This window comes from Vitis riparia, chromosome 5 (assembly GCF_004353265.1).
Source record: "Vitis riparia cultivar Riparia Gloire de Montpellier isolate 1030 chromosome 5, EGFV_Vit.rip_1.0, whole genome shotgun sequence".
Taxonomy (NCBI): domain Eukaryota; kingdom Viridiplantae; phylum Streptophyta; class Magnoliopsida; order Vitales; family Vitaceae; genus Vitis; species Vitis riparia.
Window position 1 is genome coordinate 322,507 of NC_048435.1, and position 25,237 is coordinate 347,743.

General features: G+C 37.6%; 4 protein-coding genes across 7 annotated transcripts; 1 reads left to right on the plus strand and 3 right to left on the minus strand.

Moving 5' to 3' along the window:
- The first annotated feature begins 768 nt into the window (after nt 1–768).
- Nucleotides 769–2,190, plus strand: LOC117915420 (RING-H2 finger protein ATL2). Its single transcript, XM_034831007.1, has one exon. The coding sequence runs from the start codon at nt 914–916 to the stop codon at nt 1,871–1,873; it is 960 nt and encodes a 319-aa protein (XP_034686898.1). The 5' UTR covers nt 769–913; the 3' UTR covers nt 1,874–2,190.
- Nucleotides 2,191–2,573: 383 nt separating this feature from the next.
- On the minus strand, nt 2,574–9,718 carry LOC117913906 (condensin-2 complex subunit H2). Of its 4 annotated transcripts, none has more exons than XR_004651183.1 (15): nt 9,290–9,718; nt 9,079–9,178; nt 7,350–7,456; nt 7,127–7,260; nt 6,610–7,039; nt 6,337–6,509; nt 6,088–6,252; nt 5,919–5,984; nt 4,900–5,001; nt 4,597–4,755; nt 3,856–4,401; nt 3,632–3,702; nt 3,341–3,496; nt 3,160–3,231; nt 2,574–3,039 (listed from the first exon to the last, which is right to left on the minus strand). XR_004651183.1 is itself a non-coding variant. In XM_034829022.1 (11 exons), exons 1-11 carry the CDS (start codon nt 9,480–9,482, stop codon nt 4,030–4,032), a joined length of 2,001 nt encoding a protein of 666 aa, XP_034684913.1. In that variant the 5' UTR covers nt 9,483–9,718; the 3' UTR covers nt 3,587–4,029. The 4 variants fall into 4 exon arrangements, 2 of the variants coding, with proteins under 2 accessions (XP_034684913.1, XP_034684914.1); XR_004651182.1 differs by having other exon boundaries at nt 3,618–3,702; XM_034829022.1 differs by lacking the exons at nt 2,574–3,039; nt 3,160–3,231; nt 3,341–3,496 and having other exon boundaries at nt 3,587–4,401.
- A 1,624-nt stretch (nt 9,719–11,342) lies between these two features.
- LOC117914235 (putative pectinesterase/pectinesterase inhibitor 28) lies at nt 11,343–13,514 on the minus strand. Its single transcript, XM_034829477.1, has 2 exons — nt 12,303–13,514; nt 11,343–12,192 (listed from the first exon to the last, which is right to left on the minus strand). The coding sequence occupies exons 1-2, from the start codon at nt 13,360–13,362 to the stop codon at nt 11,495–11,497; spliced, it is 1,758 nt and encodes a 585-aa protein (XP_034685368.1). The 5' UTR covers nt 13,363–13,514; the 3' UTR covers nt 11,343–11,494.
- Nucleotides 13,515–14,579: 1,065 nt separating this feature from the next.
- Nucleotides 14,580–24,214, minus strand: LOC117914553 (probable acyl-CoA dehydrogenase IBR3). Its single transcript, XM_034829905.1, has 17 exons — nt 23,987–24,214; nt 23,759–23,893; nt 23,363–23,503; nt 22,915–23,046; nt 22,506–22,691; nt 22,109–22,186; nt 21,781–21,894; nt 21,001–21,099; nt 20,773–20,890; nt 18,948–19,198; nt 18,586–18,771; nt 18,080–18,222; nt 16,533–16,617; nt 16,235–16,444; nt 15,606–15,758; nt 15,101–15,205; nt 14,580–15,005 (listed from the first exon to the last, which is right to left on the minus strand). Exons 1-17 carry the CDS (start codon nt 24,119–24,121, stop codon nt 14,814–14,816), a joined length of 2,463 nt encoding a protein of 820 aa, XP_034685796.1. The 5' UTR covers nt 24,122–24,214; the 3' UTR covers nt 14,580–14,813.
- Nucleotides 24,215–25,237: the final 1,023 nt, after the last annotated feature.

The following is a 25,237-nucleotide window of genomic DNA, read 5'->3' on the forward strand; positions in this document are numbered from 1 at the left end:
GCTGAAGGACTGAACTACAGGATTCACGTGACGTCACACGCGCCCACAGTCAGTCTCATTAGAAATTTAAGTATGGAAATGGAAAACGTGTGAGGAATCAAACCTTTGAACAGGGTTCCGCGAAAATTCCACTTTACCTAAAGTCATCAGACTGCATCCAACTGAATTTCCTTAAAATTTAAAATTATAAAGAAAAAAAAAAGCGAGAGAGAATTAGATATTTTCAATCATCTTTATTGAGAAAGAAAAAGGGGAAAAAAAAAAAGTGGGTGCTTAATTAGATTTTTTTTTTTTAACGTGACAAAGAGTCATTAATATACATATTTTAAAACAATATTAATCCCTAAACAACTATATCCAAATATTAAATAGACTTTCAATTAATATTTTTTATTAAAATATGATAGAAAAAATGGTATAACAATTATATACAGAGCATTTTATTTCTTTGATGCAACTTATGTTCGGATCTTATTCAAAGTTTCAAACTTAGAAATAGCGGTGTGAACCCCAAATAAAAAATAATAATTTCTTTTTAAAAAAAAAGAAAAAAAGAATGAGGGTCATGAAGAAGAAAAAGACTAAGAGAACACGGGTAAAAAGATTAAAAAGATATACCCAATAAAATATTTAGAGCGGTAGTGGTAAGTGGTAAGTGGTAAGTGGTAAGCCCCAAAGAGTAAGCAAATAAGGAGTGGGGAGGGCGCTTACGTCATCGTAGGAATCCCGCGTCAAGCTCGGCGTCTATGGAAATATAGGATAGAGAGAAAGCCTCAAGAACCTTCCTCTTCTACTCAATTTGCCCATTTTTTCCATTTAAAACCCCCTTTTCTGCTTCTTCCCTCTTCGATCCTATCTCCTTCTCTCTCCTGAATCCATAATTCCCACGTCTTTATCTCTTTCAGATCGGAGAATGGAACACGGCCGTTCCGACCCCGAGGATTGGTCTGCAAACAATGCGGCCACGGGCTATGCATTGAGCGGCAAGATTATGCTGAGCGCGATTGTGATTTTGTTCGCTGTCGTAGTGCTCATGGTATGTCTTCACATCTACGCTCGGTGGTATCTGTACAGGACGCGCCGCCGCCATCATGCTCGTGCCCGGCGCCGGCATCATTTGGTGTTCTACGTGGACCCCACCAACCCAGCCGCCTCCGTCTCTTCTCCGACGCGCGGTCTCGACGCTTCTATTCTGAATTCGCTTCCGGTGTTCGTGTACTCCTCCAAGACCCACACGGATATGTCTGAATGTGCCGTGTGCCTATCTGAGTTTGAGGAGAACGAGAAGGGTCGTCGTCTTCCCAAGTGTAATCACTCTTTCCATATCGGCTGCATCGACATGTGGTTTCACTCTCACTCCACTTGCCCCCTCTGCCGATCTGCCGTCAACGCCGAAACCTCAGAGTCGGCAAGCCGGAATCCAACCGACGTCGTGATTTCGATGGCTGAAACAGAGGGCGGATCGACTTCCGCTTTGTGCTCCACATGCCAGCACGACGAAGATCGCACGGGTCGGCTGCGTACTTCCTCGTCGGTGGGGTCATCCTCAGTTGGGAGTCGAAGGAAGTCCAGTGAGCTTGCAGGCGTGTCAATTGAAGTTCCCAGGAGGAACGAGAATTTTGGACTATCAGAGGACGAGTCACTGCTGGAATCGCCGGCGACTCGGGTGCAAAAATCACCAGGAAGTCGTATACTTTCACTGAAGAGAATCCTTAGCAGGGACCGAAAATCGATGCTCTCTCCTACATCAGTCCCTGGTGTCAGTTGCGGGTCTGTGACTGAGTTCGAGGCCGACATCGAGCGAGGCACAGAAGACACTCAGCAGATTCAGACTCAGCCTCAGCCTCAGCCTCAGCCTCAGGCTTCGAGGTGAGTCAGATCGCTGTCGTGAATCTCACGCGACGGCTAATCAAACGGGGTGCACAAAACATTATGCGAGTGTCGTGGATGGGGGCGATCATGCGTCCACGTGGCAAATATCAACCCGTGGCGGTTTTTCCGCTACCTGTGATGGCGGGCGATGTTTGACCTGTAGATACTGAAGAATTCATTTGTTGATTTTTTTTTCTTTTTCGACTAGAATTACCAATTTGGCTTGTTCCTTTCGATTAATGGTGACGTGGCCAAAATAGATAATTAGAAAATGAATGATGAAAATTTTAATATAATTACTTAATTTAATTTATTTTATATGATTAGAAATGAAATTATTGGAAATGATTTTGAGTGTTGTATTTTCTGTATCCACGCGTAATTGAATCTCTGGTGACAGAGGAAACCAGCCACGCCGAATAAAGAATCTCTATGCAAATCAAATTATCAAGTGAATAATTGAAAGGAAACTTCAGAAGCATTGCGCTGCTATATTTTTAAAAAAAAAAAAAAACAATATTTTAATAATTGAGACCCACGTAAAATGGAATATTTTCTTTTTCTCCCTCTAATTTTCTTTCTAACATAAGTTAAAGAAATAAAAACCTTTTCCATTTTTCTATCCACCTAAGACTTGTTGTTGAATTGAGGAGGAAGAAAATAATATAGTTTGATTGTAAGTAGGCATTATCAATTAGTTTTGGTGATGCTTGGAGACTAAGAAAATGGAAGAGAATTCAATGTTAGTATTTAGTAATGAGAAAAATAAATTCATTTGGTAGAACATTTTATCATGTGGTCCCCACATCAAATCCGTTGTCAAAAAATTACTAAAATTTGAAATTTGTGGTATAATCGGTTTTAGACAGAAAGTAACTCTAAAACCGCGTAGGATAACAGGGGCTTGTCATTCTCGCTACTTCTTTATGTCCTTTTGCAGATTGAATAGGCACGTCAATCAGTTTCCTATTATTGTAAAATAGCAAGCCAGTGTAAATGGGGTTTACGGTTACGCGGAATGCAGTTCGGATTCCTTTCGACATGATTGACATCCTTTCAATATTTTCCCCCCTTTCCAAAACTTACTCTCGACTTTTATCATTCCATTCTTTGTCTTTATATCTTTTGCCAGTTGTCAGTTTCTGAAATCTATTATCTTCAGGCAAGCTAAGAAAAGGAGAGCCCATTGTTAAGTTGCTTCTAATAAAAAAGAGTTAGAAGCCTAATTAGAGATTCAGGTAAGATTTATAGCTTAGAAAGAGGGGGGGTCAAGGGTCAATAACGTACCTAACTCTCCATACTTGAGATGACGGCATGAACTGGAGCTTGACTTGAGATGGAGCTGGTCAGAACACCAACCTTGTAACCAAAATATAATGGAGCTGGTGAGGTCACTACTGTCAAAGTTCAAACCAAGACCATTACTTTAGGAGGGAGAGGGGGAGGGAGAGGAATTAGTGGTGCTCACGTCTTTTGTCTTTGGAAAAGCCTTACGTCTCTCCTATGCTTTTGCTTAGTCATCCTCATATTGGAGTAGAGCCGTGGTAGCCACTGTGTTTTTAAAGCTCTTTATGAATTTTGGTTCAAATCTTTGAACGGTGGTAGATGTAGTCAAAGGGATGCCCTGTGATTCCCAAAAGATCAAATTTCATTTAATGTTTGAAGCAATGCTCCTTTTTAAAGTCAAATGCAATATTAGAAACTGATTTACAAGTTGGAAGTAAACACGGGAAATAGTAAATTACCCCGCCAAGCTTACAATAAGCTGCCGTATGAAGGGGGTTTTTCTCAGAAGTCAGGAATTTCTGTATGGTCCAAGAGACAGGGGAGCTGTGATGTGTAAAATTCTCGGTTAATTGACTGACTGACATTATTTCTGGCCAAAAAAAAAGGAAGAAAAGAAAAAGACCTAGTCTAAATCTGTCGGATTAAATATGTTGTTACAATGCTACTTGACTTACAGATACAAGCACAAGAAGATACCTTGAGAGAAAAAAAAAATGCTACAGAAGCCAATCACGAGCTGAAAATAGTTAGTAATCTAGGACTACATTGGCAGCTCACCTTCTCTCACTCCAAGCAATTCAATGGAAGGGGTTTGAAAAATTGCCCAGAACAATAGAAGATTATAGCCAAACTTGCCTCATGAGGGTCGTGTCATCTTGAAGAATGTAAGTCAACCGGTTCAGCAATCCGAGACCTTCGCCTCCTCTTGCGTTCAGGAGTGCATCGAATGGGATTAATTTTTCCGAGTTTCACAGAGAATTTGCAATTTGGTTGGGGTTGAAGTGCTGTTGTTGACGATGAACTAACAGGTGGACGGTTCTCTATTTCTGATTTGTCCCTATTGCCCTTGGTGCATTCTTTCTTTGTTGGAGATTTAGCTCTCTTCTTGGTTGAACGGAGCTGCACTTCCTCCCGTCTCTTGTCACGGTTAAGGAGCTTAATATAGAAAGGATTTGCATCTGTGTAACACACGGACTCACCATCAGTTCCACCCCTATCCAGATTGACATCTTCATTGTTCACCTGAAACATCAAAATGGGAAGTTTTAATTTCACCCAGAAGCCAAGCAGTCCCAGCTTTAATCACTTAGTATATTGGTAGTTGGAGATGTTTAAGTAACACAGCAGAACTCAACCTAAAAATGTAACTAGAAGCTATTCTTCTCTCAACTTGCTACAAAACACACCTAGCATTTTCAAACATCAACAAGGAATTACCAGTTGAAGGAGTGCAGAAAAGGATCGTGCCACATCGTGCTTTTCTTGGCCACTGACAACTTCACTAAAGGACATGACATTTCCATTTTCAGCTTTGTGGGATAATTTTTCCAAAATTCTGTCTCCATAATCATGAATATCAAATGGAGGTCGCAAGTCCTGTCAGGAAAAGGCTTTCCTTAATTGACCCCAATGAGGAACTTAAAAGTGCAAAATAACATAACTCAACTGTTAGCTGTAATGTATAAAAAACAGTCAGGGGAGAGTCTCAGTATAAAAAGAAGCAAAGGAGATGGAATTTACTTGCTCTTCCAAGTCATGCTCTATCTTTTGTTTCCATGTTGAAACCCGAGCAGCCAATTCAGTCTGCTTCTCAGTTTCAGCAATGTTGGCAAGGAGAGCATCCTATATGAAAGAAGATATGTTACCAACTAACCATCATTCATTGAGTACTAACCATGCATCATTCAAGAAAAAGATCATATGAAGAGAAGTACAATTGACTACATAGTAAAACAGACAGGTGCGTTTCCTTGAAATCTGTCTTGTAGTTCTTTTTTTTCTGGGGACAATACTTGGAGACTGGTGAATTTTCCAATAAAATAGGAATCTTTAATTACGAGATAAAAAATGATAAGCTAAGTTTCAAAGGTTGCAAGACAAAACATTGCAGAGGAAATTAATACCCTGTGAACAGAAAACACGGACAACAAATATGGTAATCCCTGTTTCTAAATAATCTAGAATCAGGAATCCACCAATACATATACATGTGGCTGCAGTTCGAAAAACTTGAATGTTTAGACTAAGAATGAATGTATGTTCTACACATGGAGGCAAATATGAATCCGAGAGATTTTATCAAACTAATGAAGTTGGTATTGAAATTGCATGTTTCTACATAAAACTAGAATCACGAATGTACAAAAATATATGTTAGCCAAATATGAATCTGAGAAATTTTGTCTCAAACTAAGTTGGTATTGAAATTGACATAGGATCCATAAGCTAAACTTTACCTGAATTACATGCAATCAGGAGTATGCAATAGGTTTTTATTATTCTCTCTTGAAGGCAAATAAGTAATTATTGAAGAAGGACAAGGAGATCAACACACAGAAGCACCCCTTTTACCAGGTTTGTTAAGTACCATTACCACTATTTGAGTTATTTGAAACTACGCTTCAACCTTTGCTATCTTTAATCAAAAGAGTCATGGGTATTCTGGAAAAATATGGATTACAACAAATAACAAGATGGTGCAAGTTAGCAGGTTGCTATTAATATAATCCAGATGCAAAGTTAAGGAAAGCCGTGCTTACAAGATGAGAGCGACAAAGGTCTTCCAAGTTGTCAATGGAATCAAAACATGCAGCACCATCATCATGCTGGGAAAAGGTTAACAAACAATCGAACCAATTTCAACAAATAAGAACCACAATAGACGTGCATAATATTTTGTTCTTGATACATAAGCACTGGTAGCCTCACCTGTTCTTGATGAAGAGGTAAATCATCATCCATGTACATATCATGCGGCATCTCATCCCCAAAATCATTAACCCCACTATCATATCCACCATCTTCTTTGTTGTCCTCAACATTACTATAAGCACTAAAAGTCTGAGAATCTCCATGAATAAGTGAGTTTCGCAGCTGCAAATAGAAAATATGGCTTCATGTAACAAGAAGTGAACATGCAACAAATATGGACAAACACGTAACCTTCAACGAGCATACCTTCTCATAAAGTGGAGGAGTTTGAGGTTCTTGTTGTCTTTCACAAGCACGATGTTTCTCCCATATTTCTGTGAGCTCTGGACTAATAGGACCATGCATTTTTGCAAGGGGAAACTGAGTAGTAAGAATATTATGCTTAGTAGAACATACCCCACGCCTTCTGAAAGCCTTCACTGCTTGGAAGAAAAAACAAAATGAGAAACAACAGGAACTTACATGCATAACAGCAAAGATTGAGGAAGAACTGACAACAGAAACAAAATCTTTGACAACCTTTCTTAAAAGGTTTTACTTTCAAGTTCCCAGCTTCATGTGGATTCAATGGTTTCCATGGATCATCGTTGTCATCATCGTCGTCATCATCATCTGAATTATCTAATCCTGCATGATCTGTATGTCCATCATTGTTTTCGGCAATGTCAAAAGCAGGTGGCTCAGGCCCAATTTTACCCTCATTAGCTGCAAAGCTGCAATCAACCCAAGGTTCATTAAGATTGCTCTTTCCATGAGATCTATGAGCAGTTCCTCCAGAACGTCTAGAGGGGGACTGAAAGCTCTTGCAACTCTTAGAGTTTAAAGAGCCGCTCTTATAGTCACCATTCAGCCCTTTAGAATCTTTATCTCCTTTCAGAAAACTGTCAACTGCTACAGCATCACACGGATCTAAGAGAATAAAATCCCGATAAAGATCGTTGGTGGCTAACTGCAACCATGCATGATAAAATAGATAAGTCATATTAGAAAAAACAATAGCTGTCACTACATAACAAAAGAGTACACACTTTCATACCAAATATGACTCTAATTCCCCGCCATCACCAGTAGCGTCACCTTCAAGTACAACTAGATTGGCAGGAGCTTTCACAAACTGGTTCAAGGAAGCATCTTTGCTGGTGGTACTATCTAGGCAATTCCTTGGTTCAACTGCAATGTTAACAAATAATAGCCTATCATGCACAATAATTTTGCTTGAGCCAGAAAAAAATCATAAATAAATTACAGTAACAGGATACCAGGTACATCATCTAAACACCAAAACAGATCATCTTCTTCATCAGGTACCACATGGGAGCCACCTTCCTCATGCTGGATGGGTGTTCTCTCTAGTTGATCCTGCTGCCTGTTTCAAAACAAAAACAAATTGCAATAAAACAAAACAAATATAATTCCAGGAAGATAGATTATCCTTATCAAGAAAGAGAAGAAACCAGGAAAATTAAGCAGTTCACATAAGCAAAAAAATGCATCAGAGGAAGCAAAAATCAGGCTTGAATTCAGGATTTATGGTAAGTCATTGTCTAGCACATACTAATTCGTCCATCTTCTGTTCTTTCAACCATATCATTTCTGAAATATATAAAAAAATACATGCACCTCAAGACATCATGTACTAATGATTATTTGGTCTAATTCGAAGACTGGCCCTTCTAAATGTTTATGCAGATATCAATATATTTCAATTCTTAAATCTCTATAACTGACAACACAGTTTTCCTTTCTTACTGGCTAGAGAACAAATTTCCTGGTCTCTCCTCTCTATATCATCCTCCTTTTAGAAAAGGTAAGTCCCTAACTTGTTTAGCATTTCTAAGTAACCAAAGTCATCCAGACTCCTTTATATAAGACAGTGCAACTCATTAAATTTTTTTTAAGTTTCTAAAGCTAAAGTTTGTAAATTATTTCTTCTATTGATAACACAAAACCAATCACTGAATTTACACCAGAATTCCTCTCTTTTATATGTCCCCATTTTGTTAAACAACTTCAAATAATGAATTAACATTGTGAAGATTAATTACTGCACAATTACAAAAATGTAACTTAAGCAGCAAATGAGGATAGATTTTGCAGGGTGCACCACATGTTGCTGGTGCAAACAAACAATATGTGGAGCATGGTACTGTCTCCACGATGGTTAGAGTATGAACCTCTCTCTCAACCTTTATCCCCTCCATCCGGCAAGTGGCAGGGCCCTTTAATTTTCCTCTTGTGGCTGTGAACTATGGTCTCGCTTGCACACAAAGAAGAAAGTCCTCTGGTTGGAATTTGAGAAGAGAGAACTCAGACCTCTAATTTGAATTTGCCTATCTAAGCTTGCAGGTCAACTCCAATAGAATTTCCCCACTCCTATACCCCATTTTGCTCACCCTTAAGAAGAAATTTAATACTCTTGTCTATTAAATATTTTCTCCTCTACTTTACCACATATACATTCCTTTCCTCTATTTTTATCAGCTGAGTGAGGAAAAATAGTTTATCATGTAATTTCTTCCTCTTGCTATTTCCACGGATCGAATGGAGTAAAGAAACAAAATTACTTGCAAATATGACATCTTTAGTCTCTCAACATGTGGCAACGGCTCAGCAGTTATAGCGCTTATAGAAATAGTGAGATTTACAGGAACAATAAGGTAGCTAGTGATATTCACAGATATATAAATATTCAGTTGAACAAATCAATTGTTCCCTCACCAACATTGTAATAAAGAAAAGAAATCTACAAAATCAAACATTTTGAAGCACATCAAATTGGTATCATAAAACATTATTGGACAAAATGATATCCAAAATCACACTTTGTTTGCTAAGAATGATAGAGCTAAATATGAATTAGAAGGCCCACTGTTCAATTAATCTTAAAGTCTTCTGTTGCCTATAAATAAGTCATTGATTAATCAAAACCGACCCCATCAAATAAGAATTGAGTACAAATTGAAACATAAATTCAACGAAACACCTTACCTTGTATGTGAAATGAACTCCAAAGCATGTAAAACCAGTGTATAAAGATATTCCACCTTCCGACTATACACCTGAATTGAACCTTGAAGCAGCAAAGCAGCTACATTTCACCAAAAACACCCAATTTAAGATAAAATTATTACTTAAAGAACATAAAACGCAGGAATAGGAAAGAAAAGCCAAAACGTATAAAATGGAACTGGAACCGAACCTTCAGCAAAATTCACGTTCCTGCCGTCGTTTCCGGAAATCTCACCGGAGCAAATCTTGAGCAGATACTCTTCAAGGTTCTTGGCAAGATCCACGGACCAATTCGATTCGAGGTCACGGAGAGGCTGCACGGTGTGGAAACTGGCGTTTCTGTCACCGCTCAGGTCTTCCGCAGAGTGAATCTGATCTTCCATTCTGGTGATGCCCCGATTTCATTAGAAACCCTAGCTCTTGAACTTCTCTCGACCAAATGAAAAACAAAATGGAAAACCCTAAGATGGGGCTAGGTTCTGAAAGAGTCTCCAGAAAACGAGAGAAAAACAGCACAGTCACCGGAGAGTTTGCTCCAGCCGTTGGAGATTAGGGAGCGTTGAGAAGAGAGAGAGAGAGAGATTCAAAAGTTTCGACACTATTTTTCCCGCTCGCCATCAAAGAAATCCGAAAGGGCAAGCCTATAAGCCCAGCCCAATAGATTTATAGCATCTGAAGCCCGTACTGTTGGGCCTAGTTACTTCAAAGTTCAAACTCTCTCTGGCCATTGGGCGAAGAGCATGTTACTACATTAGATTGAGGCCTTTTTGAACTGGCTTACCACAAGTTAAGATTTATTTTGAAATTCTTTTTAAGATAGTTTTCTATTTTTTATCAATTTAAAAAGATTACATTTGGTAAACTTTTGATAGAAAACAGTTTTGCAAAAATTTGTTTCAAAAAATAACTTTTTATTTTTATAACAAATTTAAGGTATTTTTAATTATTTTTTATAAAATAATTTGAACAACCAATACAGAAATAAAAGACATTCAGAACTTTTCGAATGACATAGCCATGCAATATCATCTTACATCGATTAGGAAAAAAAAATTGTTGTCCTATATGTAATGAGTTTGTTTGTTTTTTTTTTTTTTTTTTTTTTTTTGTGCTTTCAAGTCAAAAAAATAAAAAATATTGAGTTGAAAATAAACAATATCTACATTGTAACAAGGAGGGGGTCATTACAATTAATATTAGAAAACACCTGACCTATTGAAATTAGAAAGCAACTAATCTTGATATCAGTATCAGACCCTATGTCATGCCATCAAGATACTTTTTTTTTTTTTTTTTTGTAAAATAAATCATCTTTATACCAATGATATTTAAAATATATATATATATATATATCTGTGCTTTAAATTTGTATAGTTTTACCATGTGTTTATTTGAAACACTGTTTTAAATCTTATAAAGGAATTTTATAACAATCATGTGATATTATTTTCTACTAAGAGTAGATCCGAGGGAGATTTTAGAAAGCTTAAAAACATTTCTCAATGTTTGGAAACAGTTCCTTCATAAAAATAAGCCTTTTTGAACCATTTAAAAATAAAAATAAAAATTAAGAACACATTATATATCAAAACTACTATAATTTTTGTTTTTAATTTATATCAATTCAAATTACTTTTAATGGAAGTATTTTCTTTAAAAATATTTTTCTAAATTTTGTCCAAGATTGGATTTTTCTTCAAAATAATTTTTTTTTTAATTTTAGAAGTGTTTTTTAAAACTATTATTATAATTAAGTTATCAACTAATGGGTACGAGACAAAAAGTGTCTCTTTAGGATAATTATTCCTTTAGAAAAAGATCAATTATAATGTTAAATAATAATAATAAAAAAATCTGTAAATTAGGCAGTGTCACACATGTAAACATTGTGTAATTGTTTTGATCACTTTCTTTTTTTTACCTTGGTTTTTGCACCCTCTTTTAACTATTAAGACAAACTTTGAAAAATTGAAATTAAAAATTCAACGGGTATATAGATTTTAATTTCCAAAGAAAAAATAAATTACAAGTAAGGTGGAATAAGAAAATACTGTTGTGATATATTGGAATAGGAAGAAGTAGTATCCATGATTCAAAAATAAATTATGAATATTTCGAATGGAAAATTTTGAAAACGCAATCCTAAGTACTTAACACCCCCACCCCCCACCGAGGAAAGTAAGAGAATGAGAGACCAAACAAATCAGTGAGGACTCTATTGGATTTGAGAATTGCATGCAATGTTTACACTTGCAACCTCCTTGTGCTTAATTTTATTAACAAAAATTTCATGCCATGGAAACAAAGGCATGAGGGACAATACAAAAAGAAACAAAAATACAGTCGGTGACTGATACAAAGGAGATCCTTCTTCAACAATCATCATCATCATCATCTACACAGCCATCATGTCAGAAGTGTAGGGCACCCCAGAGGCCCCAAGCCACAGATGGCCGGAAATGAACCTTCCGACGGTGAAATCGTTGACATGTTGATCAGTAATCTGCTTGATGCCTCGCCATGTAACCCTGCTAGTGGTGGCGGAGGCAGGACCCCTGTTTCCATACTCTGCGTAGAAGCAAGTGTTGAGTCCAAAGTCACCCATCCATGGCAGCCACCCCTCTGGGCTGATCAAATCATCGATCTGTGACTGCATGATTATGGTTCTTGAGAAGGCCTTCCAGGGCCTCCCGAGGTAAGATTTGAACTTGGTTTTGAAAGGAATGTAGTCATCAGCAGCGGAGATGGTGCAGTTCTGGAGGACAATTCCAGTGGGCTCACGCCTCTCATTTCTTCCCTGAGCTGTCACGATGCATTGCTGGTTGTCTAGCGGCTTCCTCACCAGCATCAAGCAGTTCTGGAAGACCACCGCCGAGTCTCCAAAAATGAAGTCGATGGTCCCCGTGATGGTGCAGTCCCGGTAGAATTGACGGTGGGCGTGTACGTAGAGGGTGTCTTGGTATCCGTCCATCCGGCAGTTGTAAAAGATGGCCATGTCGGATCCCACCCGCAGTGCCACAGCTTGGTGCTTGGAAGCTCCTGCATTGTTCTCAAATCCTATGTCCTTGGCCATGAAATTACTCCCAACCGCAGCTGCATCATTGAAACAAAAGCCTTAGACCCATTACCCACATTCTGTCTGTCTCCATGTTAGGGCTATCGGAACAAACATTAAGAAGATTTTAGAAATGGGGGTTGCTTACCAACTGTTGCTGTCCTGAATGTGCCGATGCCATCTATGAAATTCAAGCTTCCAGAGATCGTAGTTTTGGTAGGGCCGTCACCAATTAGCATAACGTTGGTCATGCTCTTTGTGAAGTTCACCTGCTCCTTATACACACCCTCTTTGACATACAGCACAAATGTGGTGTTGCCATTCTTGGGAATTTCAACCAGGGCTTCATTGATGGTCTTATATTTTCCGGAACCATCTTGAGCCACTGTCACATTGGGTTTAATGGTGTCTGGTGTAGCCTGAAAGAGTTTACGTTGCCCAACGCTTGCCCATGAAGGATAGAGACCTCCCTCGTCTGAACGATACTCTCCTTTGCCTGATTCGTCAGAGAGGAGCCTGCGGCTAATCCCCGGAATTTGCAAATTGGTGAGCACCGAGGAGATCTCATCAATCATAGCAAGGCCATTGCTGGTGAGCTCTCCTGCGCTCTTGAGAAGAGCCTTCATCTTCTCTCCAGCATCGCCGGTTGTGTTCTCGAAGCCATCCAGGCAGGTTTCTTGGTAGGTGAGGGCCCCACTCAGCCAGATTTTGAGATCCTCCACATAATCATCGATCTTGCTGATATCAAAGACCCCCAACTTGTTGAAGGAATTCCTGAGATCATCAATGGCGTAGTCCATGAGCTCATGGCAATTCTCAAGAGCCCCTTTGGTTCTTGGATCCTTCTCCAAGTCCCTCAATGTAGTAGAGTTCTGAAGCGCGGAGCTAATCTGGTTTATGGCCACCTGGAACGCTGTCCTCACCAGTTCCTTGGGGTCAGATGTGTTGGCCTTCGCTGAAGTCAGGCTGTTTACACAAGCTTCTTTGTAATCAGTGGGCTGGCAAATGGCCTGAATGGCTTTCACGGACGTGGATATGCCGCCTCCTGCCTGAGCATCATCAGTAGCTGAAGAGGACGACCCATTGCGGTGATTCACAGTAACAACAGTTCCCACCACCATTGCCACCAAGAGTATAGAAGAAAACCCCATAAGGGCAACTTTTTTCTTTCCTCGTGAATCTGCGTCTGCGGCATTGTTGTATCCCATCTTTCTTGTTTTTTTTTTTTTTTTTTTTTTGTGTTTTGTTTTTCCTCCTTCCTGGAGATAATAATTGGGGCACCCTACTTTTGTTTGAGCAGAGACTTTCTTTTCTTTTCTTTTCTTTTCGGATTTTTGTAGTGCCCCAATTGAACTCTGAATGGGTAGGTTTATGAAAGCAACGTGTATATATATACGTAGGAAATGCAGAAGGAAAAAGAGATGGTTTGAAAAACAGTTACTTCCGTTGAGGTAATGAGAGGTAGGAAAGTGAATGCCAAAAAAAGGAGAGCGGTGGGCGTGTTTTATCTCTAAAATTAGGTGAATGGTGAACCTCTTAATTTGCGCAAACCACTGGTGAATGTGTTTCCTTTAAGCATGGCCTCTGTCCAGTATGGCAGTCAGGCAGTGTCTAATTCAATTTCATAGCTATTTATCTACACATATTTTTATGGCAGTCAGGCAATGTCTAATTCAATTTCATAGCTATCTATCTACACATATTTTTATATTTACTATTAATCTTGTGAATCCGGGTTACTTTAACATATTTTAGCTCCTAATTATAAGTAAATTAGGAAAAATAATTACTATTAAATTTTGAGAGTAATTCTAGCAAAGCGCTATGGAGTATGTTTGACAAAAATACTTGAAATTTATTATCTTTCAAGCATTATTGATATTAAAAATATTTTTTAAAATCATCACCAAACGTATTTATGTTCTTATTAACTGAAAAAATATATATGTTTTGATAATATATTATATATATCTTTAAAATAATCACCTGCAAAGAATTATATTCAGTTTAAATGATTGTTTCCAACATGTAAAAGTGATTTTCAAAATTTTACCAAAATATCAAAAAACATGTTACAACAAAACACTTTTTAAGTATTAAAAAGTAAAAATATCTTCATTCAAATAACTCCCAAACAGACTTAAAAGTCTGAAACTAAATTAAGGATGAAAATGATCAACCAATTCCAAATCCTGCCTAATTCAAACTGATTTTTAACAAACCAAGTTGAGCAAAGGGAAAAGTTATGCTGCGGCGGATGCTTTTGTTTTTGTTCTGATAGGTCATGTCTGAACAGTAGAATAAAAATTAAAAATAAGAAATCAATTTCATTTTTCACATTATTAATGCACTTATATCAATTTTAGAATGAAAATAGGAACAATGGAACCAAACTCTGCCTAGCTTTTGATTCCAATATTCTATATGATATTCTGAATCTATCTTTAGTCACTATGTTATTGCTATTTCACTTAATTTATTTTATGCTTTTCAAACATAATAGCCGCTAAGCCTGGAAAAATAACTGTTTGGCACTTATTCTGCTGTCACAGTGATTAATTAATCATGGTGCCATTTCTCATTCCATATCACTACAATCATCTTCACCACTCTTTATTTCCCGTTAGAAGAGTATTGGAATGTGAAGTGACCCAGACATTCAAAGCTTAGCTCTCTGTAGTTCTAACTTGGCTATGGTGCCCAAGTGGACTTCGTCTGGGCCATCTGCAATACGCAATGTTCTTGCTGTCGCCCAGAGATGTGCCAAAACTGTGTCAGATGATACGCCTGCTGCGCCATGCACTTGCATCGCCATGTCAAGCACCTTCAGTGCCATGTTTGGAGCTGCTACCTGTTCCAGCAACCACCCAAAAAAAAAACACAAAAATTAAAAGAGAATTCATGAAAGGATTTGATTTTTTACTTCCAACTGTACGGAGCTACTACCTTAGCCATGGCGATGGTTCCACGGGCCTTCTTGTTTCCAAGCCGATCAAGCTGGTCTGCCGCCTCAAGAACCAACAATCTGGTTTGCTCCAGTTCTACACGACACTGCACAAGGCAATCGATATAATGACAGACTATCCATCAATTCAAAACACAGACTTAAATGTCCAAATGGAGGTGAAGAAAAGAAATTTTAAGCTTAAGGGCCAATTCTATTTTCTAGTTGGTTACCATGGATAGTTTTATGTTTTCATTCAGTCCATTTGATTAGTTTTACCATTAATATTTGATTCATCAAAGTCTGGAATTATTTTATGACTAGCTTGCAATTGGACATCAACCCTCCGAAGAGTTAGATGACAGAGTCCTGGGATCGAACTGAATGCTGGACAAGGGCACCATGAACGTTGGTCAAAGCTTAAAACTTAAAACCAGTTGGTGGGCAGAGAAACTAACTGTATTAGTTAGACACTGGATAAGGTACAGAGAATCAATTCAAAATTACCTTGGCAACATCTGAAAGGAATGAGCCTTGCTCAGCAATCAGTTTTCCAAAAACTCTTCTTTTGAGAGCTCTTTGAACCATCAACTGCATGCCACGCTCAGCGGCACCAATCAGTCTCATACAGTGGTGCAACCTTCCCGGGCCCAGTCTACCCTGCAACAATGTAAGGACAGTACCATGTATAAGATATACCATGTATAAGATATCATATTCTAGCCTGCAAGGGAGAGACCAACCACAACGTGAACCAGAGAACCTTTAACACAACCTAACCAATGATCAGTTGATCTAACGTTTTTTAAGTTGCCAAACAGAATCGTCCCAGTTTTTCCTGGAAAAAATTCCTATCCGTTATCACTCTTATTATTAGGTCTTTGACCCAAGCCCATATGATCCAAATATCACCTATGAAGTAGCAGTAACGTTTTAAAGCTGGATGAAATTATCAAATCAGTTGATAAAATGAAACAACAGCCTCAGATGCCTCAGAACAGGATCAAATATTTTTAGACGATATCTGAAAAGATTTTTTTTGATGAATAAGAAGATATCTGAAAAGATTAAGAGCAATTTAGTACAGTAGACGCATTACCCATTAGGTTCCTCAGGAAGGCATTGAATAACTTTACCTGGGCTATCTCAAATCCACGCCCTTCTCCTAGCAGAATATTTGTCGCTGGCACACGTACATTCTCAAATGATATTTCTGCATGGCCATGAGGTGCATCATCAAAGCCAAATACTGTCAGTGGTCTCTTTATGTGTATACCTGGAGTTTGAATATCCACTAAGATCATAGATTGCTGCTTATGTATAGGGCCAGTGAAGTCTGTTTTTCCCTGCATGTTATTAATATCACCTTCATTAACCCACATGAATAACAAATAGAATCACCCACCACTGTCATTCAATACAAGAACCACTAACCATGACTATAAGAAGTTTGCACCTAGGATCCATGGCTCCACTTGTCCACCACTTCTTCCCATTAATAATATATGAATCCCCCTGTCTGCACAAGGAATGCAGAGGCATCATAAATATATTAACTAGAAGCTTCAATCAAAAGATTGGATCTTTGAGAATCACAAACAATTGTTACAGTTAACAGAACTTTAAAAGGCAGTACCAGACTGGCCTTGTACACAGATGGGGTTCCGACATGCCTAGACATGTAAGAGACACACTGGGGCTGTATCTTTATAAACCAACATGACAAATGTTAAAAGCAGGAGCTCAGCCTATTGAAGGATACAGGACCACACAAATGCAACACATCTATGACGGCCATGAATAAAAATGGAAACTAGTGGAGAGTAAAGGAAGGGTGCTCGGTTCTTTTCTTGCAGAAAAAAACCCACTAATAAAATGGCACCTATTGATTTAACATGTAGAATCAACATCAGATTTCAATATGCCAAACATTTTTATAATTGAACTCTTTCTATCAAGAAAAATGGAAAGTGAGAAGCATAAAAAGAAAGTGAAGGAAAGAAAGAAGTAAAGAAGGAAACAAATAGAATATCATTTGAAAACAAGGAGCATTCTGATTTTTTACTAAAAAGCACTTTTATTTGTAATCTGTTGTATAGGGTAAGTTGTATATAGATGAAGGTCCAATGCCTCAATTGACTTCGTTGATTGGCTAGATTCTCATCAAGGGAGGGAGTAGTTTTTTGAAGTCCCTCTTGTTTTCGGTTATGCCTTTTGGGGACTTTTGTATGCATCCTGTGTATAAGGAAAGAAGTAAAGAAGAAAAGAAAGAAGTAGAAAGAGAAAAGCATGTGCCCTTGGCACACAAGAGTTTAGCACATCAGAAATAAAAATACAAACTTCTTCATTTTACAGGAATAAGGACATAACATCAATGAGCACAATGCTAAACCTCAACACTAATGCCAAGTGGCCATCCTTCAATACTTGGTTCAACCATATTCTCTAAGTCCAAATGAAAAAAGAAAGAAAGCTAAAAGAAAAAAGGACATTCCCCATACATCTTACTAACTAAACTACTCTGGAAGAGGGGAGAAGTATTTCACCTTCCTTTAAGTTTGGATTGTTTATAAATTGTTTGTCCCAATAAAGATCATCTTCTAGCCCTTACACAGAGATCCATCCAATAACCTTAAAAGAAAATTTCAGATCATTGTCATTTTAATACACACTCTACATGCTGAAGACCTAAAACTTCATAAAATCATAGCAGCTGACATCCCATAATGGGTCATATTTAAAATAGAATATGCTTAAAATGCCATCCTTTCTTTGTTTCAACAAAGCAAGCATCATTCTGGATGTTGTTACACTTTTTGCAATCAAACTGGGTCTTGTGCTGGATGATGGCATGATGAGAATGATAAAATTTACGCAGGGCAATGCCAGCATGCCATCGAACTAGGTTTTATGTCCTTGCATGCATCCTGCACACTAGGGTTGCCTATAAAAATAGACTTGAAAGATGCTGCATGAACTACCTTCTAATAGAGCATTCAATATTGGTGGCATCAGAGGATGCAACTTGCGGTTCTGTCATTGAAAATCCCGACCGGATCTTGCCCTCAAGTAAGGGAATAAGCCACTCATGGAGCTGTTCTTTATTTCCGTAGCGCAATAATACCTAAAATTTAAAAATGAAGGGAAATAAACAGATCTAGCAAAGAATGAATAAAGACATCTCAGATATTTTTCAAAAAATCTAAAACTGTTACACCCTTAATGATTCCTAAACTCCAATATCTGGATGTATCTCGATATAAGAATAAGGTAAGTTGTCTGTTGAAGAATGATTAAGTGACAACCATCATTTTCTTCACTTTCCAGAAGGGAGAGAATCTCAGAGCAATTACACATTCTGATGAAGGGAAATGCAATGTAGTATTCAACCACTTTATTATTTCTTTTTTTTCTTTTTTTTTTTAATCAGAAACGAAACCACTTTATTATTTCTAGATCCTACGAATCTGAAAGTTTATATTTTTACCTCCATATTTCCAGTGTCAGGAGCTCCACAATTGAACACCTGTGGAGCCCAAACAGAACGACCCATGATCTCACAAAGGTACCCATATTCAAGGTTTGAGAGGCCTGCACCCAATAGATTGGATGCATCATCAGAGAGAATTCTCCCATCAGAAATTAGATTTCTTGCCCTAGCAGCGCTATCTGCCTGCACATAAACATAATTCAAATGTGTTCATTCACAAGAATACTATCTTCGACAAACACAATGACTGACTTCAGAAAAGCGAGACTAGGCATTTCAGGCTACATAATATAGAGAAACATAAAGATCAGGAATTTGGAAAACATGACTAGGGACTGAGGCAGAACTAAGATACATACAGGTACCCATAAGTTCCACAAGCCTTCTTTCTTTGCTAGCTCCTTTAATTTCTCCTCTTCTGGGTGTACTGTCCAACGTAGGGTAGAATTAGCAAGTTTGCTGAATTCATTTTCCATAGGGTATATGTGATCTTCCATAAACTTAATCAATCTGCTTCTAAGTTCAAGGACCTTTTTTCTAGGAACAAATTTTCCTCTGCTGTTTGAAAGGCTTTGATCTTCAGTCTCTCCCCAATCCTGTGCCTTTGGACCTGAGCAGTGAGACAAGGAAACGTCATTTTGAGCATTTGTTTTAGGCAAATGACATAAATGAAGAGCAAACAAAACATGGCATAGCATTTTCAAAATGCTGGCTGTAGTACATGTAAAAAACTGAAAGGTTCTTATAGAAATATAGATGGCCTCTTCCTTCCTCTATCCATCCTAAAAATATGGAATTTGACTGTAAACTGGAGAATTTAATGATTCATATACATGAGAAGTTTAGACAAAGCAAACACAAGAATTTACAGACTTGGCCCTCATGATTCCACAAATCAAGAACAGTTTGTTGCAAAATAACGGCAAAAAAGCCTGGATCTTTTCAGACTGACATAATACTTCCAGAACCTATGATAACAATGTCTTGGAATCTAAATAGATAAACTAGAAAATGCATAAGATATCAATGGGCCAAGCATATAGAACCAAAAACTGATGGAATAAATTTATCTTGTATTCCTGTTTGCCTTTTCACACAAAGTTTAAGTATGAATTTTACCATGAAACTGACAAGGAAGCTCATTGACATGTTTCAATGTTAAAAGGATCAGTAAATGTTTTAAAGAAACACACTGAACAAGAAGAGAGCAAGCACTCCAAACTGTTCAGAAACAAAAAGATGTAAGCCATATAACACATCAATGCACTGCCCCCATCAATAACAACCATAGCAAGCAGAAAAGCAACTGAGAGGAACATCACATATTAAATGGCTCAAAAGCATTAAATGCAAAAATAATCTCATATAAGAATCACCATTAACAACATCGAATATAGGCTCTACTTTCAGATTCTTGTAGGGTGATTTAGCTGGATTAAATTCCAACAGAATAACTCTACCCTTAGTAACCCAATCTATCTTTAGAGGGTAGTGAATTCTCCTCCCATCAGCACATTGTGCAGGTTGAGCAAATACGTCTATAGTTCTGAGATTCTCAATTTGAGAGAGATCATCACCAACTTTTTTTTTTTTTTTGCTCGTTTTTAAACTTAAGATTCTAAAGGTCGTGTCTGAACCCAGTACAATCCTCAAATGTGTCCCTTATGATGGAACAGTGTAAAGATGCTTTCCCTGTGATATTTTTGAATAGCCACTCCTGCACTCTTTCATATGTTCATTATAGACAATATGGAAGGAAAAGTGTAGGAAAACCTTTTAAAGCTAGCCATACTGAAGATTCAACATATTTCTCTGTAGTTGTTGTACAATCTGAATACAGTTTAGATAGGATGAGGAATTTCTAGCTCTCCTGAAGACTTGAATTGTGTAGGCTGGGCTCTGTTTCTCCCATTGTGCTCATTATCGATGTTTCCCTATATACAGCACATGTACCCGGGTTGCAACTCTTTTAGCGCCTTCTAATGGATTTATTAATTAAAAAATGCCACTCAGATGCTCTAACCCTACACTCTGGCTACTTATGCTTTGCTTTAGGATAATGATGCATTACGCAACTATGATAATGAATTACTGCTTCTGGAAAGTTTGTTGCCCTTCTAAATCTGAGAGACATGTTTATTGATATTCTGAAACAAAACTGAAATTGATGGACAGTATAGCTACCAGATGGAGGATGCTCAGGAAGCAAAGACTTTTGTTCAATAACCACCCATGCAGAGTCTATGAGAGAATTAGCTACTCTGCCTGTATGTTTGGCCCGCTCACCTCCGGAAGCATTACCCTGCATTGTTTATGATAAAATAAATATTATATCTATGTTTTTGACCTTTCAAAACAAGTTCCATATAAAGCTTCCAACAGATTATCAGGTTTTCTCTTTTCAGAAGATACCATAATCCATCTACTGTATACTCCTGCTAAGATTGATGCCCCACGGAACATGTTAAAGGCAATATAGAACTTCCATGCAGTGCCAGGCCATGGTTTTCCCTACAACGCAAAGATTCCAATAAAATTAAGCCCTTTAAAGGTTGAGCAGATAACAGCGGATGAAAGTATCTAGGTTAACCATTTAATGGACCAGACCATAAATATGCTATGAATGAAATACCTCAACCCTCAGTAATTTGAGAAATAGAAGCCACCATTCAATTTGTCCTTCTAGGAGGTATGTCAAAGATAAACCCTCAGCAGCATTAGTTAGTAGTAACCATCCCTCTATGGTCTCATTTGAATCTCAGAAGGAACAAGAGAAAAGAGCAGAAATATTAAAAATTACTCAAAAGGATTCTTTCATCAAACTGTTTTTCTCATTTTCCCTTCCTTTTTGTCATTCTTTCCCAGATCCAAATGAAGCCTAGCTAAGATCTTTTGTATCTTGCCTCCTAATGTTACTGTTTTTAACCAGTGATGGATAACTCAGCTGGATCTACACTTGAAATTGGAAGTCTCCTCCACCAAAACATTGAATAATGGGTCCAGTTTTCTGTATTAACAAATGTATGTATAACTCCTTTTGCTGCTACGTACTTTATTTTATTTCAATTTTTGTATTTAAAGAGCCACTGAGAAATTTCTATAAGTCCTTCAGTTTCCTCATAAGAGGATGTATATTTCAGGAATGTACATAGAAAACCATTATCCAGTCAGAACAATTGATATAGGTCTTACAGCAGCAGAGCAGTATTCTGCCAGATATTCTGACTGTGAAGGAATCCCTTCTGGAATGCCAGTAACTTCAAAACCTTCATCCAGTCTATCAGGTCTGAGATCCTTAATGTAAGGCTGCCAGAAAAGGGAAAAGCCAAATCAACTTGTAAATTCACTAGTCCAGCACTAAGTTTCAATACTAACTAGAAGCAATACCCAACAAAAGGTGAATCAAACAATAAAGATGTCAAAGAGAATGAAATGCTACATGCTCCACAATTTACAAAAAACAAGTTTTTAAAATAGCCTACCCATGTAAGAAACTGCAGTGCAAGGGATGCCTACTTACCAAGCAGATGTTTGCAACATCACACATTTGATTTCCAAGCGTAGACAACTCCCAGTCAAGAACACCAACCACTCGATCCTACAACATTGAAGTATACGATTAGATGTGCACCTCAGATCATTTTAGCTCTTACAGGGACAGAGTAGGGGTCTTGAATAGGCTCCATCCCATCCCCTCCTAAGTTTCAAATATTCCCTTACATTTTACAGAATTGGTAAGGAGGCATAAATAAAATAATACTATGTATTCTTTTCCAGTCATAACTATTAGATTAAGGGTACACAACTCTTGATAGCCAAATACACACAATAACTAAATTCAAATAAGGCATGCAGAAAATCCAAAGATAGCTGAATGCATGCCACTAGAGTAACTTCAGACTTTTAAAGTACCAGACCTCAATGGGATGAAATACAAGATTGTCAATGCGAAAGTCTCCATGAACTAGGCCTGTTGTTACTGCCCTAGAATCTTCAAGAGGAATATGTTGCCGCAACCAGTCAATCAGCTCAAACATCTTGGGATTTCCCACAGGCTTACCCTCACCAGTTGAAGCAATATATTGTTTGGCCCACCTCTCTATCTGAACAAGCATGATGTTATTCATTAGATAATTTTTGCATTTACAAGTATGACCAGTATTTAACTTCATTAGAGTTCATATAGACTTGCAAGACAATAACAAGTGTAAAGAATTAAGAAACAAAAAGGTGGGAAGCCTATGCCTCCAGATGAATTAGTCTTGTATGAAAAAACAAATATATGTATAGGCCTAATAGTCAAAATGAATGGAAACTTTTGTGCACCTGTCGCTTGCAGTAGCTGTCACGATGCCCATACTTTTCTAGACCGATGGAATCCACATCAGCAGAATGCAAAGCAGCTAAAGCTTTGGCAATTGCCCGATATATAGCAGCCCTCCTGTTAGGCGTTATACCCTAAGTAAACCACAAAGCAATTCAATCCATCAATCCAAAGTGCCCTATACATGGTGAACCAAAAGTTCAAGTTTATGAGAACTAACAAGATAGCTAGGATGCTAGAAGGACATATTCTGACATCTGGTTGAGATTAGTTGTTTGGATATGGTATAATCTACTGAACGGCTACATTTTTTGTTAAACCGCAACTAAAGGGATTTTTTTTTTTTTTTGCAAATTAAATACCATATCAAACTGCAATAAAATTGTTATGAGACATAAAAAAAATTCCCAAATTCAATTTAGAAGATAAAGGCCATAGAAAAAGCAATACCGGTAGCTTGGGATCTAAGAATATGCGTCCTTCCAAGTATTCCATGATGTAAAATGCAGTACCAATCACACTTGTATCAGTACACAAGCAGAAAACCTTAGGAACTGGAACCTGCGTATGAAGACCTAATGCCCGAAGAACCTGTCACATAAAAAATTTACCAAACTTATCCCATTTTATATTCCACTATCCATTCGTTTGGTTTCCAAGAAAGGTGGGGAAAAAAAATCATCTTGAATCTTCCATCTATCTAGCTTGGTTCAGGAAAACTTTAAATCCCAACTCGAAAAAGACAAATAGCTTAGTCCGAAACAATAACAAACCTAGACTTCAACATTTTTAATTCCCCTGCTACCTACATTTTCTGAGCAACCAAACATGGTATACAGAATCCACCTGAAATTCTCTCTCCACGGCATGAGCAGATTGCAACAACTTCCCCGGCGGCTTCTTTCTCACCACATATCGCTTCAGGGAACCTCCCTCACCGACTTCCATGAGAAATGTAGGATTCGACTGACCGTGCCCGAACTGATTCACAATCGTACGCAACTAAATCAAAATCAGAACAAGACAAAAACAAAATCTTCTCTATCCGAATAGATAGAGAGTGAGAGAGGAGACCTGCGAGATTGTGAAGATAGAGGAAGAGACAGGGAAGCCATCGACGTTGGCGCAGGAATAGCGAAACAAAGCCTCGAAGTCAAAAGCGTGCGCCGGATGGACTTGGCCGAGTAGATCAGATGTACAGCTCGCCATGTGAAATGGAAAATAGATCTCTGAGAAACCTCTCCCAACCGATCAAAACCAGAGTTAAGTTAGCTTCCCGCTGTTTGGAAAAACCAAGAAGCTTGACTTGGGATAAAATCATAAATAAGCTCGGAAGATAAGCCGCATTCGCGTGTAGGAAAAAAAGATGCGTACTCGCTGGTTTTCGTTGGCAATGGATATGACGTGTACCAGACATAGCACTCCTATCTACCAAGGGATTAGATTAGATTATGTAAGAAGGTTAACATAATAACAACTTTATCATTTAATCATTATCGCCAATAGAGGACAATTTGCGGATACAGACAAACAATTTATTTTAAAATAACGCTGGAGTTGGCGTGGTTCCCTCTTTTCGAATCCTTTCTTCAAGGTCTTGGAATGGCACCTTCAACCTTAACAAGCACAAGGGATACAATGAATTTGTGGAAAAAAAAAAAAAAAAGATTGAGCATTTATTCAGGAAGCAAAATATTTTTTTTTTAGAACAAATTGCCATAGGCAATCACACTTTTAAAATTAAATAAAAAAAAATGTTACAAAATTTTCCTGCCCTTAGTATATTTTGAACATGTCATTCTCCGGGAAATATGATCATGAGTATGATTTTATTCCTAGAAAACATGGTCATGATTATGATGACTTCAGATTTGATATGGGCCCAACTTGAGATTGTGTTGATTTGAGATTTGATGTGGGTCTTGTGTAAGATTGTTGACTTTGGATTTGATATGACTTGAAGATTAGTTTAGTAAGGAGAGTTGATTTCTAAATGAAAGGTTTAGCGTCTTATACAATATACACTACACAAAAATAATTTTCAAACCCTTTTGGTTAACATTATATTCCGTCACCATTCTCATTGCATTCCTACATTCTCCTTTAGGGCAAGTTTTTGGAACGGGAGATGAGAATGAAAACTTCTCTCCCAATGAAGTTGGTAATTTTAGTTTCTGTATGTGGATGTGTTAATGACATAGGTAATAATGAAAATAAGAATGGAAAAAATCAATAAATTAACAATAATATTTTTTATTTGCTAAATAATAAAAATTTGTTTAGTTATATGAAGTAAAATAAATAATTATTTTTAAATAATAAGTG